The following is a 16761-nucleotide window of genomic DNA, read 5'->3' as shown; positions in this document are numbered from 1 at the left end:
CCGCCCCAGACCGTGCCTGCTTCATCTTGGCTAGCTCCCGCCTTGTGTGTTCATCATTCCGAAGATCCTTCTTGTTCCCAACCAGGATGATGGGCACGTTGGGACAGAAATGCTTCACTTCTGGGGTCCATTTTTCTGGGATATTTTCTGAAAGAAAAAATGCACAAATATGGGGCTACAAATAATTCCATCTTGAAGAATATCCTTCAGCTCTAATTGCAAATACTTCCTTTGCTGCTTCAGAAGTATGCTGAACATTTAATGGAATCCTCCTAGTTTTAAAAATGACAGAAAAATGCAAATCTAAGCCCCTCCCTTAAACACTGAGCCACAGGCTTTTCAAGAGAGATGGCCAAGCTCCTGCGGAGGTAGGGCCCAAGTAAGGGCTCAGAAGGCACGGAGGCTCCAGAACACAGAGAAGCTCCACAATAGCCCTAGGGAGACTTCCCACAGGTCTTTGTGGCAGACAATTCTGACTGCAGCTTACAAAAGGGGTCGCCCTTCTGGAGCAGCAGCTGGCCCAAGGTCCACATGTCATCTCTGTTTTTTATTTAAAAGATAAAAAGATTGACTTATTTATTTGAGAGATGGAGTTAGAGAGAGGGAGAGAGAGACAGACAGAGAGAGGCCTTCCATCCTCTGGTTCACTCCCCAAACGGCCAGAGCTGGGCTGGTTGGAAATAAGGGGCCAGTAGTTTCTTCCTGTCCCCCACATGGTTACAGGGGCCCAAGCTCCTGGGCCATCCTCCACTGCTTTTCCAGGCCATAAGCAGAGAGCCGGATCAGAAGTGCTGCAACCGGGACATGAACTGGTGGTGCCCATATGGGATGCTGGTGCCACCAGCAGAGGCTCAGTCCTCATTGCTCATGGACCTCCACCCTTGGATTCAAGTAGATCAAGACTGACTGTGGGCCAGCGCCACGGCTCACTAGGCTAATCCTCCACCTTGCGGCGCCGGCACACTGGGTTCTGTCCCAGTTGCCCCTCTTCCAGGCCAGCTCTCTGCTGTGGCCAGGGAGTGCAGTGGAGGATGGCCCAAGTGCTTGGGCCCTGCACCCCATGGAGACCAGGATAAGTACCTGGCTCCTGCCATCGGATCAGCACGGTGCACCGGCCGCAGCACGCTGGCCGTGGCGGCCATTGGAGGGTGAACCAACGGCAAAGGAAGACCTTTCTCTCTGTTTCTCTCTCTCACTGTCCACTCTGCCTGTCAAAAAAAAAAAAAAAAAAAAAAAAAGACTGACTGAAAACATCCAAAAGATAACCAACTGTAGCTTCTAGGCAACATGATACCAACTTGGAAAGGCTGTATAATGTATCATGGTGGATGAGGGCCCCAAACTGAATCTCTAGGACACAGCGAGTGGTCGTTCTCTCTGTGGCAGGGATGACCTATCAAATGGAGACAGCAATACTTAGCCTGCCTAGGGTGACTGAGTGAATGCATATGAAGTACTTAATATGATGATCATTCAGATGGTACTATTATCTGAGATTATATTTTAAAAATAAATTATTCACTCCTTGACTTGAAGACACATTACCAAAAGCTAGGGGTTACTCAGAATGCGGAAAGATGTTCTGTCCTCTGGGTGAAAGGCCACATCAAGCAGAGAAGCTATGGAGTGTGGCAGGGAAGGTCTCATAGCTCAATGTTCCACTCCTCAGTACACACATGGAGACTCAACCATTCCCTTCCTACAGCAGCTATACAGTCAATTACATTGCTAATGTGACATCAAACTCAAAGACGTACTCTGGAATACAGGGATTCCCAAAGAAGTGCACCATCCGGGTCCTTAGAGCAATCAGGAGAAAAGGGCCAGCATGTCTAACAGTGAAACCAAACAGCTTTCAGCAATGAAACTTGCTCTTTATCCTCGAACCCTATGGTTAGTTCACTTGTCACACTGATCCCTTTAAAAGGCAAATCAGATTCCATCATTCCCTTGCTCCAACTTTCAAAAGCTTCCATCCTTACTCACAATGAAAGGAGGGGATCCTCACTCTCATCCTCATCGCCTCTGCAGCTTTTTTTTTTTTAAACTTATTTATTCAAAAGGCAGAGTTAGGCAGAGGCAGAGACAGATCATTCATGCAATGCTCCACTCCCCAAATGGTTGCAAAGGTTAGGGCTGGGAAGCCAGGAGCTGGAGCTTCATCTGGGTTTTCCACAAGGGTGCCAGGGCCCAAGTACTTGGACCATCTTCTGCTTTCCCAAGCATATTAGAAGGGAACGGGATCAGAAATGGAGCAGCCAGGGCTTGAACTGGCACCCATATGGGATGCTGGAGCCACTTGCAGCACCTTAACCCAGTTCTGGGCCACCAAAGCTACTCGATCCCTTCCTTTTTGCCTCAGTGATGTTGTGCCTGCTATTTCCTCTACCTTGGAAAGCTCTCTTGTTCGGTATCTACACTGACCTTCTTACAGCCTTCTGGTCTACTTCCAGTGAGACCATCACTGATCACCTTACTTAAACAGCATACTGCCATAGAACACATCCATAAATGTTGTTATTTATTTGAAATGCAGAGCAACAGATATTATGTATCTTCCATCCACTGGTTCACTTCTCAAATGCCTGCAATAGCCAGGGTTGAGCCAAGCCAAAGCCAGGAACCAGGAACTCCAGCCAGATCTCCTAGCACTTGGGCCACCATTTGCTGCCTCTCAGGTGCATAAGCAGGAAGCAGGATCAAAAGCAGAGGCAGAATTCAATCCCAGCCCCTCTAATGTAGGATGTGGGAATCCCAAATGTAGGCTTAACCTGCTGCACCACAATGCAGCCCCTACTGTTCTTTGATTTACTTCATCCTGCTTTGATTCTTCTCTTTCCTTTTATCTAGAAAAAAAAACTTCTATTAATAGATGCTCAATAATTATTCATTGACTACAGAAAATCATACCAAAAGCTAACACCTCTCATGGAACCTGAGGCATGCACAATCTCTCTGTTTCTCCCTCTTGGATGCTCTGCCTTTCAAATAAATAAATCTTAAAAAAAGAAAGCAGAGCAGCCAGGACTTGAACCAGCACTCCACTGTGGGATGCCAGCGTTGCAAGCAATGGCTTAACCCACTGTGCCAATCCCATTTTTTATTTTATCTTAATTCACCATGTCCATCATCTATAATTTTTCCTACCTCCAAAGTAATCTGATCACATTAGGGAACATTGATTTATGTAATTTTACAGTAGACAGTAGGGGTTTTGGCTTTGGGAATTAAACTAAAAAAAAGGATCCCTTATCTAGATCAGAGGCCAGCAAATAAAATCTTATCTGGAATCTCTTTTCGTAAGTCGAGTTTTATTGGAACACATCAAAACTCATTCATTTATGTATTTTCTACAGCTGCTTTTGTGCTACAAAGGCAGAAGTAAGTAGTTGTGGCAACATTAAATAGTTGTAAAAAGGCTGGCACCGGGGCTCCCTTGGCTAATCCTCTGCCTGTGGCGCCGGCAACCCAGGTTCCAGTTCCAGTCGGGGAGCCGGGTACTGGTCCCGGTTGCTCCTCTTCCAGTCCAGCTCTCTGCTGTGGCCCGGGAGGGCAGCGGAGGATGGCCCAAGTCCTTGGGCCCTGTGCCCGCATGGGAGACCGGGAGGAAGTACCCGGATCATGGCTTCAGATCGGCGCAGTGCCAGCCGTAGCGGCCATTAGGGAGTGAACCAACGGAAGGAAGACCTTTCTCTCTCTCTCTAACTCTGCCTGGCAAAAATAAATAAATAAATAAATAAATAAATAAAAGTTGTAAAGAAACCACATGGCCTACAAAGCCAAAAATACTTAGTGTTTGGCCTTTTAAAGAAGTCTGCCAACTCCAGGTCTTGACTAGAATCTCGACTCTAGATCAACTGTCTGTGAGAAAGCAGAGGTTCCAAAAGGGAAACTGTTGTCAGCATTAGCCAGCAGCAGCAATGCTGAAACTGCATGGAGATTTATCTTTTGAAGATTCACTGGCTTGCTTAAAAAAAAAATTTATTTATATATATTTATATATATTTTATATTATTATTATATTAAATTATTATATATATATTTATTTATATATATATTTCAAATTCAGAGTTACACACAGAGAGGAGGGGCAGAGAGAGAGAGAGAGAGGTCTTCCATCTGCTGGTTCACTCCCCAGATGGCTGCAATGGCCAGAGCTGTGCTGATCTGAACCAGGAGACAGGAGCTTCTTCTGGGTCTCTCACGCTAGTGCACTTGGGCCACCTTAAACTGCTTGCCCAGGCCATACCAGAGAGCTGGACTGGGTGGAACAGCTGGGACTCAAACTGGTGCCCATGAGATGCCAGTGCTACAGGTGGCGCTTTACCCACTATGCTGCAGTGCCGGCCCCCCAAGTATAATTTAACTGTGTCACAACACCCTCTCCACTAGCTTGCTTTTAATTTAATTTTTGTTAACTTTTTTTTTTTTTTTTTTTTTTTTTTTTTGACAGGCAGAGTGGACAGTGAGAGAGAGACAGAGAGAAAGGTCTTCCTTTGCCGTTGGTTCACCCTCCAATGGCCGCCGCGGCCGGTACGCTGCGGCCGGTATGCTGCGGCCGGCGCACCGCGCTGATCCAAAGGCAGGAGCCAGGTACTTCTCCTGGTCTCCCATGGGGTGCAGGGCCCAAGTACTTGGGCCATCCTCCACTGCACTCCCTGGCCACAGCAGAGAGCTGGCCTGGAAGAGGGGCAACCGGGACAGAATCCAGCGCCCTGACCGGGACTAGAACCTGGTGTGCCGGCGCCGCTAGGCGGAGGATTAGCCTAGTGAGCCGCGGCGCAGGCCGTTAACTTGTTTTAACCCTTACTTTTTTCAAAATATAATTACCAGGTGAGAGTGGAAGGGAATATTTCATAACACTTATTATATAAACTCAAGTTTTAGCTGCTTCTTTGGGGTATAACAAGCCCTTCACTGTTTTCAAGGTCATTCCCAGACTGCAAAGATTGTCTCTCCATGTTTTTCCCCTGTATTCATTCATAATTCAGTCTTGGTTGCCACAGTCAGGCAGACAGAAAGCACAAGGACATCCTTTCCTTGCATCTGTGGAGCAAATCCAACAGCAGACTGTACTGCTCCAGATCTGTCAATCAGACGCGTGAGAGGCCGGCATTGTGGTGTAAACAGGTAAAGCTGCCACTTGCAATGCCAGCATCCCATATGTGGGAGACCTGGAAGCTCGCGGCTCATAGCTCTGGCCTGGCCTAGCCCTGGTCATTGCAGTCATCTGGGAAGTGAATCAATGAATAGAAGATCATGCTCTCTCTCGCTCTACTACTGCCTTATAAATAAACATATCAATCTTTTTAAAAATGCACTTTATTGGCCGGTGCTGTGGCTCACTTGGCTAATCCTCTGCCTGCGGTGCTGGCACCCTGAGTTCTAGTCCTGGTTGCTCCTCTTCCAGGCCAGCTCTCTGCTGTGGCCCGGGAAGGCAGTGGAGAATGGCCCAAGTGCTTGGGTCCCTGCACCCGCATGGGAGACCAGGGGGAAGCACCTGGCTTCTGATCAGCGCAACACGCCGGCCATGGCAGCCATTTAGGGGGTGAACCAACAGAAAAGGAAGACCTTTCTCTCTGTCTGTCTTAACTCTGCCTGTGAAAAGGAAGGAAGGAAGGAAGGGAGGGAGGGAGGGAGGGAGAGGTTAACATTAGTGTCGCTCCCTGTCTTCGTGGAGGAACGACACAGGACCCTGCGCTGTTCTTCCGTCTGCTCGCCCCCCCACCCCCGGGTTTGCTGCTGGTTCTTCCCGGGTTGGCTACCGACCCTTCCACCTCCGTGGAAGGGCGGTTCCCCCTGCCACTTTCCCCACTTCCGCGGGGGAGCGGCACACCGCCGGCCGGCTCTCTCGGGGGCTGCTCAGGTGTTCCCCTTAGATGTCCCTGGTGCATGTTGTCTCTCTCCTCCTTTATAGTCCTCTTCCACCAATCCCAACTCTGCTACCCACACGCCGAGTACGCTGCTCTCCTCCAATCAGGAGCAGGATCAGCTCCTGCAGGTCATCACTCAAGTTGGCGAGAGGCAGCTGCGTAGAAGTTGTTACTCCCTTCTCAGCGCTATATTGTGGGAGAGCAGATGCATAGAATAAGTCTTAATTCCAGTAACAGTCTAGTCCGAGTTGCTCCCCACACATTAGCTTCTCAGTTTCCTGATTTAGACTTCTGATTTCTCATGGGGGCAAACTAGTGGGATTCTGCCCTCACTCCCTAACACAGATTAGTGAAAGCTCAGTCCACTCAGCAAGAGGGTCCACCCACTATCAAACTCTCCTGCAGTAACGGCCAGTGGCAGCACAGCTTTCCCAGCACGCAGACCCTATCCTTTGGTGGTGCAGAACGGAGCTCCAACTCTTGCTGCTACTTACTTCCTGACCTTGCTCTCTTTCCTTGGGTCTGCCCTTTGCAGTAGGAGCACCAAGAAACAAGAAGTGGCTGATAACAGGCAGGTGCTAAAAGCCAAAGACCTGGGGCCGCCGCCGGCAGTGCCAGCATCCCACATGGGTGCTGGTTTGAGTCCCAGCTGCTCCACTTCCAATCCAGCTCTCTGCTATGGCCTGGGAAAGCAGTAGAGGATGGCCCAAGTCCTGGGGCATCTGCATCTGCGTGGGAGGTCAGGAAGAAATTCCTGGCTTCTGGCTTTGGATCAGCACTACTCGGGCCACTGTGGCCATCTGGGGCGTGAACCAGCAATGGAAAACCTCTCTCTCTGCCTCTGTTAACTCTGCCTTTCAAATAAATAAATAAAAAGCCAAATACCTCCTTTGAAAACATGTTCTTAAAAAAGTGAGACTGAAGTGGTCAGCACGGTTTAGTCTTTTTCTGAAATATGACTTTTGAAGTATGTGGCCACCTGGGCTACTGAAATGGTCAGGTTCAATTCTCTCTAAGTTAAGATACTTTTCTTAGAAAAGAGCTAAACTAAGGCTTTTAAAAATAATTAGAAAAGCAAATCACCAGTCTCAATGTTGTGAGGTACCTGGCTAAATACGAAGTACTGATAAGAGATGTGGGAAACCAAAAAGCCAGTTTCAAATCTCAGTCTAAGAGATGGCTTTACATTTGAAACCCATGTACTTTACAAGTGGATACATTTAACAGTAGCCATGGAGACTTATGGTGAAAAGTGATCCATGGTCTATATTCTACAGTCCCAAGGCTCTAAGAATCCAGCCAATGATGACTCTTCCACAAGCCCAAGTCTCTCTTTTATTTATTTGGCAGCCAACTCTAATTTTCAGCCATTGGATCCCCAGAAGTCCTCAGAAGTCAGATGTCAGTCATGAAGGCAGTGACAAACAGTAGGCTGCAGGGGCACTTACCTAAACTATCAGGGCTGTCAATGGAGAAACACATCAGGATAACATCAGTGTCTGGGTAGGAGAGGGGCCTCAGGCGATCATAATCTTCCTGGCCAGCTGTGTCCCACAAAGCCAGCTCTACCTGTGATGGAAAAAAACAACCAAATACAAAAGTGCAAGGTTAATCCCACAACCCACTTAGAAAAAGTGACATCTGTGACAGTACATGCAAACGGCAAAAAATTAAAAAATAGGAAGACATAGGAAATATTCACTTTGATGAGACTCAAGCCCAAACAAACAAGTTGTGCTCAGTCTTTTAAGTTGAAATTTCTCAAAATTACAAATTTTATAAATAGTTACTAGAAATGTACAAAGTGGCATAATTTAAAATGCCAAATAAAAAATAACTTTGTCTCTTGTAAGACATGTTTAAATAACATTCTACTAGAAAAGAAACTGAATAGACAAGAGAGGAGGTTAAAATGTAGATAACATTTAAAATGTAAATAACATTTTACCAGGTACACAGGCAAGACAGGGAAATACCAAATTCACTACCCTTAATACTTCTAACACAACAATTTCTTCTCGGTGCCCCTCTCTTCAATAACTGAAACATCCCGTATCAGAGAGTTTGGACAGAGTGCTGGGTACTCTTCTTCCAATCCAGCTTTTCTGCAAATGTTCATCATGGATGGCAGCAAACAATGGCTCTAACAGTTGAGTCTCTACCATGCATGTTCAGAACCAGACCGATTTCTGGACTCCAAGGTATTGAACCAGCAAACAGGAAATCTGTCTCTCTGCCTTTCAAATAATTATTAATAGTAAATATAAATAAGATGGATTGGTGTGGTGGTAGCATGGATTCAGCTGCTGCTTGGCATACTGGAGTACCAGTTCATGTTCTGGCTCCTCTGTTTCCAATCCAGCTTCCTGCTAATACATCCAGGAAGGTGGTGGATAATGGCCCAAGTATTTGGGCCCCTGCCACCCATGTGGGAGATACAGATGGAATTCCTGGCTCTTGGCTTCAGCCTGGGCCAGCCCTTGCTATTACAGCCATTTCGGGAATGCAGCTGGAGGCACACTTTCTCTGCCTTTCAAATAAACACCAAATAAATAAATCCTAGAAGGAAAAAAAAAAGACACCATTTTGAATATTAGGGGAGACCTGAGCTGACAGCAAAAGTTTGTCCCTGCTTTAGCTTAAGCAATATATAGAGGCTGGCGTTGTGGTGTAGCTGGTAAAGCCACTGCCTGCAGTGCCAGCATCCTATATCGATGCCAATTTGAGTCCTGGCTGTTCCACTTCTGATCCAGCTCCCTGCTAATGTGCCTGGGAAAGCAGCTGAAGATGGCCCAAGTCCTTGGGTCCCTGCACTCACATGGGAGACCTGGAAGAACTGGAGGAAGCTCCTGGTTCCTGGCTTCGGATCGGCTCAGCTCCAGCCACTACAGCCATTTGGGGAGTCAACCAGTGGATGGAAGACCCCTGTTTCTCTCTGTCTCTACCTTTCTCTGTAACTCTTTCAAATAAAAAATAAATCTCAAAAAAAAGTTCATCAATTAAGAGGTTCATTTGAGCACTATCTATTTGGCAACAAACTATATTTCTCATATTAACAAATCTGAAAAGGGCACATATACTACAAAGGTTGTTTTGTGTGAAATACATAGGAATGTGGATAAAGTTTAGATGACAAGAAAATGATCAAATGTGGACTAAAGCGGCAAAGTGAGAGGAGATTATTCTTTCCAAAATTTTTTTCCAACTTTTTTTTTTTTTTAATGATTTATTTATTAACTTGAAAGGCACAGTTTCAGAGAGAGGGAGAGATAGAGATCTTCCATCCACTGGTTCACTCTCTAAATGAATGGCCACAATGGCTGGGGGAGGCCAGCTAAAGCCAGGAGATTCTTTCAGGTCTCCCACATGGGTGCAGGGGCCCAAACACTCAGGCTACCTTCCACTACTTTTCCCAGGCCACTAGCAGTGAGCTGGCTTGGAAGCAGAGGAGCCAGGACATGGACCAGCACCCATATGGGATGCTGGAGTTGCATTACCTTCCACACAATACTGGGCCCTCTTTCCAACATTTTTGTTAATACCTGTACTAAGAGGCAAAAAGGCCTAAACCTTTAAAGATCTACACACAGCCTAATATGCAAAGTGGCATCAGCTGTAACAAAAAGTGTGCTCACCTGTTTCCCATCCACTTCGATATCTGCCACATAGTTCTCAAACACTGTGGGGACATACACCTCTGGGAACTGGTCCTTGCTGAAGACTATCAGCAAGCACGTCTTGCCACAAGCACCATCACCGACAATCACCAGTTTCTTCCGGATGGCAGCCATCGCTGAAACATAAAACAAACGGTTTTATCTGCAATGAACAAGAAGCCATGAATAGCTTCAGGCTATGACACATTTTTTCACCATGGGACAGAAGCTTCTATTTGCATACCCAAATTAATTCTAGTTCACTCTTCCACTTGGAACCAAAAGGCTATACACCAAAACCTCCTAACTAACATTATACTGCACGGTTAATAATTGAAAGCCTTCCCTCAAAGATCCACAAGGATATCTGTTTTTGCCACATCTATCCAACACAATATTGGGAATTAGGTAAGAAAAGCGAGCCCATGACATAATCCTGTATGTGGCGAATCCTTTGGAATTGATTAGGAAACTATTACAACAGATCCATTCAGCAAGATGGCAGAATGTAAGATCAACACTCAAAGTCAACAGTATTTCTTTTTCTTTGTTTTTAAAGATTTATTTATTTAGGGGCCAGTGCTATGAAAAAGCAGCTTAAGTTACTGCCTGCAATACCCATGTCCCATATGAAGGCAGATTCAAGTCCTGGCTGCTCCACTGCTGAACCAGCTCCTTGCTAATGCACCTGGGAAAGGAGAAGATGGTCAAAGTGCTTGGGCCCCTGCCACCCACATGAGAGACCTGAATGGAATTTGCAGGCTCCTGGTTTCTGCCTGGCCTAACCCTGGCTATTGTGGCCATTTGGAGAGTGAATCAGGGATGGAAGATCTCTCACTCCCTTCTCTGTGACTCAAATCAATCTTTTCTAGATCTGGGTCAGGCCAGAGCCAGGAGCTTCTTCCAGGTCTCCCTCATGGGTGGCAGGGACCCAAGTACTTGGGCCATATTCTGTTGCTTTTCCCAGGCCATTTGTAGGGAGCTGGATTGCTGGTGGAGCAGCTGAGAACTGAACCAGCACCCATATGGGATGCCAGCATTGCAGGCAGCAGCTTTACTTGTTAAGCCAATGCTGGCCCTGCTGTATATTTCTTTAATCAATTAATTAGTTTACAAGTAGACTGACAGAGACAGGTATCTCCCACTTGATGGTTTACTCCCCCAAACATCCACAACAATGGGACTGGGCCAGGCTGAAGCCAGGAGGCAGAAACTCTATCCAGGTTTCCCACATGAGTGGCAGAGACCCAAGTCCTTGGGCCATCACTTGCTGCCTCCTAGACACATTAGTAGGAAGCTGGATCAGAAGCAGAGTAGCTGGGATTTGAGTCAGGTACTCCACTGTGTAATATGGACATTCCAAGTGGTGGCTTAACCCACTGAGCCACAATGTCTGCTGTCCCTCAACTTTATTACTATGCCCTTGCAAGGAATAATCTGAAAATGAAATTAAGAAACAATTTCAGACAGGTGTTTGGCCTAGTGGTTAAAGTACCCCATGTCCATATCAGAGTGGCTGTATTTGATACATGGCTCTGGTTCCTGGCTCTGGGAGGTAGAGGTCACGGGTTCAAGTAACTGGGTTCTGCCACTCGTGGGAGAGACCTGGATAGAGCTCCTGGCCCCCAGCTTCAGGCCCAGCAGGGGTCTTTGTGAATATCTGGTGAATAAACCAGCAGGTAAGCACTCTATGAATCTCTCTATGCCTCCCAAAAAAGTTTCATTTATAATAGTATCAAAGAGAATACTTAGTTATAAAAACAAAAGTATATAACACTCAAACCCCTATCAAAATATCAGCTGACTTCTTTGTAGAAATCAACAAGCTGCCTAGAAAATTCTATGTAAATTCAATAAATGTAGGACAAAAACAATTTTGAAAAAGTACAAAGTTTTTAGAACTCACACTTTCTGATCTCAAAACTTCTACAAAACAATAGTAATTAAGATGTTGTGGTAATAGCAAAAGGAAAGACACACGTACCAACAAAATACAACCAAGAATCCAGAAGTAAGCCTTTACCATTTATGGTCATTTTCAAAAAAAAAAAAAAAAATAGTGCTGGGAGGGCATTTGGCGCAGCAGTTGAAGATACTTGCATCTTACACCACAGTGTCAGAGTTTGAGTCCTGTTCCAGTGTTGATTTCAGCTTCCTCTTAATTATTACCCTGGGAAAAGCAGGTGATGACTCAAGTACTTGGGTCCATGATATCCATGTGACCTGGACTGTGTTCCTGGGTCCTGGGCATTTGGGTGGTAAACCTCCAGATGGGAGGTCTCTATTTGCCTACCAGTCTCTCTCTCTCTGCCTTTCAAATATACATGTACTTGATAAAACTGACAAAACAAACCAGTGAAGAAAATAATACTAGGTAGGCATTTGGCCTAACAGTTAAGATGTTGGTTGTCTGCACTCCTTAGTGCCTGGGGTTCAACTCCCAGTTATGACTCCTGATTTCAGCTTCTTGCTAAGGCAGACCCTGGGAGTCAGGAAGTAGAATCAAGTATTAAATTCCTGCCACCCACATGGGAAACTTGTGCTTAATATAATTCTTTAAACAACAGAAACATGCAACCCAAATTGTATTGTATTGGTGCTAGCTAGTGTGGTATAGCAGGTTAAGCAGCCACATGCTACACCAGCATCCGGTATCTGAGCACTATTCAAGTCCCAGCTGCTTTGCTTCAGATCCAGCTCCTTGGTGATGTGCCTAGGAAGGCAGCAGACAATGGTGCTTGGGCTTGGGACCAGGTCCGTGCGACCCATGTGGGAGACCCAGATGGAGTTCCAGACCACTGGTTTAACCCTGGCCCAATCTCAGCCCCTGCGCATATATGGGGAGTGGGCCAGTAGGATGGAAGATCTTTCTCTGCCTTTCAAATAAATAAATCTTAGAGGCTGTAACTGTGCTACAGAAAGTCAAGCTGCCGCCTGAAATACTGGCATACCATGACTACTGATTTGTGTCCCAGTTGCTCCACTTCTGATCCAGCTCCCTGCTAATGTGCCTGGGAAAGCAGCCACCTACGTACTGAGCCACCTACGTACAAGACTCAGATGGAATTTCAAGCTCCCGGCTTTGGCTTGGCCCTGCCAGGGCCACTGTGGCTATTTGGTGAGTGAAACATCCCTCTCATTGTCTCTCCTGCTCTCTAACTCTGACTTTCAAATAAATAAATCTTTTATTATTATTATTTATTTATTTTTTGACAGGCAGAGTGGACAGTGAGAGAGAGAGAGAGAGAAAGGTCTTCCTTTTCTGTTGGTTCACCCTCCAATGGCGCTGCAGCTGGTGCGCTACGGCCGGTGCACCGTGCTGATCCAAAGGCAGGAGCCAGGTGCTTCTCCTGGTCTCCTAGGCGGGTGCAGGGCCCAAGCACTTGGGCCATCCTCCACTGCACTCCCGGGCCACAGCAGAGAGCTGGCCTGGAAGAGGAGCAACCAGGACAGAATCCATCGCCCCGACCGGGACTAGAACCTGGTGTGCCAGCACCGCAGGCGGAGGATTAGCCTATTGAGCTATGGCGGTGCCGGCCCAAATAAATAACTCTTAAAACACTGTATTGTACTGAGCCCAGCTGACTAACTACACTCTACTGCTCACTCCCTCAGTTTCGGCTTTGGATTCCCAATGGATGTGGGAGACACCTGAAGGTCTAGCATTTTCATTTTGTCTTTCAATCAGACTGCAAATCATCCCAGGGCAAACATCGTATCTTAAATTCTTTTGTAGAACCTGTAAAATATAGCACTTTAGGCCGGTGCCGTGGCTCATTAGGCTAATCCTCCGCCTGTGGTGGCAGCACCCCAGGTTCTAGTCCCGGTTGGGACAGCGGATTCTGTCCTGGTTGCTCCTTTTCCAGTCCAGTTCTCTGCTGTGGCCCGGGAAAGCAGTGGAGGATGGCCCAAGCGCTTGGGCCCTACACCCACATGGCAGACCAGGAGGAACCACCTGGCTCCTGGCTTCGGATCGGTGCAGTGCGCTGGCTGTGGCGGCCACTTGGGGGGTTAACCAACGGAAGGAAGAAGGAAGACCTTTCTCTCTGTCTCTCTAACTCTGCCTGTCCCCCCCCTCCAAAAAAAACCCCATAAAACAAAAAACAAGTACCTTAGTGGGCATGTAGTAAGTACTAAGTAAATTTAAAGCTGATGGGGGATGTATGGGGGGGGACCACAAAAACCAGGGTAGGGCATTTGGCTTAGGGCTTAAGATGCTGCATCTTATAGTACAGTCTCTGGATTTGATATCTGCCTTCAGTTCCTGACTCTAGTTCCCTACTAAAGTGTACCATGGGAGACAGTAGTGAGGACCCAAGTAACTGCGTTCTTGTCATCCAGCTGGAAGACCTAGATTGAGTTCCAGGCTCCCCATTTTTGGCCCAGGCCTGTTCTGATCATTTGGTAAGTTAACAAATGGGAACAATCTCTCTCTTTCTGCCTCTCAAATAAATAAAGTTTAAAAAATGAGAAAATAGAGATAGATTCGCTCATTTTGGTTCTCTGAAATAATATAAGGCACAGACACTGATGGGTTTACTGCTTTTAAAAAAATCCTTTTGCTATATTCAATCTGTTAACATCATGACAGGATCGATAAACTCTTTTCTGCTTTTTTCATACTCTCAAATTCATGTCAAGATTGGGTGTATTGGGGTGAGTAGGCACTGTGGTACATTGTGTGAAGTCGACACTTGAAGGCCACATTTCATGCTAGAGTGTGCTTTGAGTCCCAGCCCCTCCACTTACAATCCAGCTACCTGCTAATGCACCCCAGAAGGCAGCAGATGATGGCTCAAATATTCGGCCCCTGCCACCCACGTAGGAGATCTGCATGCAGTTCTGGGGTCCTGGTTTTGGCCTAACCCAGCCCTGGCTGTTGTAGCCACCTGGCGAGTGAACCTGTCATTCTGCCTTTAAAGCAGAAAAAAAATTAAGGAGGGAAGAGAGGAGAAACTGGACAAAAACAGATCCTTATAAACATTAAAAAGATTCAATATATAACTATGCACCCTATAATAACATTTTGGGAGCTGGCACTGCGGCATAACAGGTAAAGCCGCCACTTGCAGTGCCAGCATCCCATATGGGCACCGGTTTGGGTCTCGGCTGCTCCACTTCCAATCCAGCTCTCTGCTATGGCCTGGAAAAACAGTAGAAGATGGCCCAAGTCCTTGGGCCCCTGCACCCACGTGGGAGACCTGGAAGAAGCTCCTCTGGCTCCCGGCTTTGGACTGGCGCAGCTCCTGCTGTTGCGGTCAATTGGGGAGTGAAACATCAGATGGAAGACTCTCTCTCCTCTCTGTGTAACTCTTTGAAGTAAATAAGTAAATCTTAAAAAACCTTCTTTCCTTTTAATGGCTGAATAATATTTATCCATTCATCTGCTGATGGGACACGGTAAGTGTTTTTATTTTTTCCTACCTAGTTATTCTAATACTGCAAACAGTTCTTGTTTGAGGCTCTGCTTTGGGTGGATTCTTGGGGACTTTTTGGTTAATTTTACACTTTGCTTTTTTAAGGCACTGCTAATGTTACCCACTGTGGACCGTAGTCAAAATGTTTCCTATGCCCTTGTTTCTACAACTTTTTTGAAGGTAACAGGGAAAATGCCAGAAAAATTTAATGCCGTTACAAACTTTCTACTACATTTAACATACTTAATCCTTGTGAGAGTCTCATGAGACATGTCTTTTTTTTTTTTTTTTTTAAATTTGAAAGGCAGAGTTATAGAGAGGCACAGAGATCTTCCATCCACTGGTTCACTCCTCAGATGGCCACAACGGCTGGAACTGTGCTGATACGAAGCCAAGAGCTTCTTCTAGGTCTCCCATGCAGCTATAGGGACCCAAGGAGTTGGGCCATATTCCACAGCTTTCCCAGGCCATAGCACAGAGCTGGATTGGAAGTGGAGTAGCCGGGACTCAAACCGGTGTCCATATGGGATGCTGGTACTGCAGGTGGTGGCTTTACCCACTATGCCACAGCACTGGCCCTGAGACAAGTCTTAATATTCTCATTTTACAGACAAGGAAACTGAACTACCTGAAAGCCTAATTTGTGCAAGGTTATACAGCTAGATAGTAAAAAGCAGAACTGGTCAATGAGCTAAACAATCTGTTACCGAGTCCATATTACTCAATATTCCAATGTCTTGTCCTCTTCTGTCTTCCCCTAATATCAAGAGAATCAAACCAATAGCTGTGGCGTAGTTTTCTCCTTTGCATTTCCAGGCAAGCCTTGCTGACACTGTGAAATAATTACTGTAAGAGCGTGACTGACCAGTTTCAATTATTTCTCAAGCTGAGTTTTTAATATATTTGATCAAAATATATTTTATATACAATATGATTACATGGGTTTAAAAAAAAAGTTAGGATGGGCATTGTGGTGCAGTGGGTTAAGCTGCTATCTGCAATTCCGGCATCCCACAGAGTGCCAGTCTGAGTCCACTTCTGATTCAGCTTCTTGTTAATGTGCCCAGGAAGGCAGTGGACAAGGACCCAAATGTTTGGGCCCTTGTCACCCACAAGGGAGACCAGGAAGGAATTCCTGGCTCCTGGCTTCAGCTTAGCCCAGCCCTGCCTGTTGTGGTCATTTAGCGAGTGAACTAGTGGATGGAAGTTCTCCCCCATCAACCTCCCTCCCTCAATTTCTCAAATAAACAAATTAACCTGTTTAATCAGCTTCCTAGCTTCTGTGTTGTCTCTGCATACATTCCTTTCAGAACATCACATATATGTAACAGAGGAGGAAAGAATGCAAACGTCAAGTGTGTCTGAGTTGCTGTGAGTCAGTGATTTCCTCACATCTGTGTGACCATGATGTTGACTCTCACTCGCCTGGACAGGTCCTGAAAGCCTGTTCCATCTGAAGTCTGTTTACCTTTATTGGGGAACAGATGATGTCAAGCAAGGGCTACAGCTTTCTGGGCTTCAGGAAATTATACTGTAGAAAGAATTAATAGGGGCCAGCACTGACAAAGTGGGTAAAGTCCATAAGGGTGCTGGTTCAAGTCCTAGCAGCTCCACTTCTGATCCAGCTCACTACTAATCCATCTGGGAAAGCAGTAGAAGATGGCCCAAGTGCTTGGGTCCCTGCATCCACATGAGAGACCTAGAAGAAGGTCCAGGTTCCTGGCTTTGGATTGGCCCAGCTCTGGCTGTTGTGGCCAATAAGTGGATGGAAGACTTCTCTGTCTCTCCATTTTTCAAATAAACAAATAAATCTTT

General features: G+C 46.2%; 1 protein-coding gene and 1 non-coding gene across 4 annotated transcripts in view; both read right to left on the bottom strand.

The window, feature by feature from the left end:
- Positions 1-16761, bottom strand: part of RHOA (ras homolog family member A) — a 57612-nt gene that overhangs the window by 2314 nt on the left and 38537 nt on the right. For all 3 annotated transcript variants that reach the window (XM_070050832.2, XM_008260649.5, XM_002713428.6), the window contains 3 exons: positions 9509-9666; positions 7322-7442; positions 17-147 (listed from right to left, as the gene is read on the bottom strand). In XM_070050832.2, coding sequence (XP_069906933.1) covers positions 17-147; positions 7322-7442; positions 9509-9664 — 408 coding nt within the window. In that variant the 5' untranslated portion in view covers positions 9665-9666. The remainder of the gene's footprint in view (positions 1-16; positions 148-7321; positions 7443-9508; positions 9667-16761) is intronic.
- Positions 4972-5102, bottom strand: LOC127492555 (small nucleolar RNA SNORA31). Its single transcript, XR_007922065.1, has one exon. It is a non-coding gene; the product is annotated as a small nucleolar RNA SNORA31 (small nucleolar RNA).

The sequence above is a fragment of the Oryctolagus cuniculus genome, chromosome 10 (assembly GCF_051225735.1).
Source record: "Oryctolagus cuniculus isolate XC-2025 breed Fujian yellow rabbit chromosome 10, ASM5122573v1, whole genome shotgun sequence".
Classification (NCBI taxonomy): Eukaryota; Metazoa; Chordata; class Mammalia; order Lagomorpha; family Leporidae; genus Oryctolagus; species Oryctolagus cuniculus.
The sequence above is the reverse complement of the archived record's forward strand: the minus strand, read 5'-3'. Positions and strand labels throughout refer to the sequence as shown.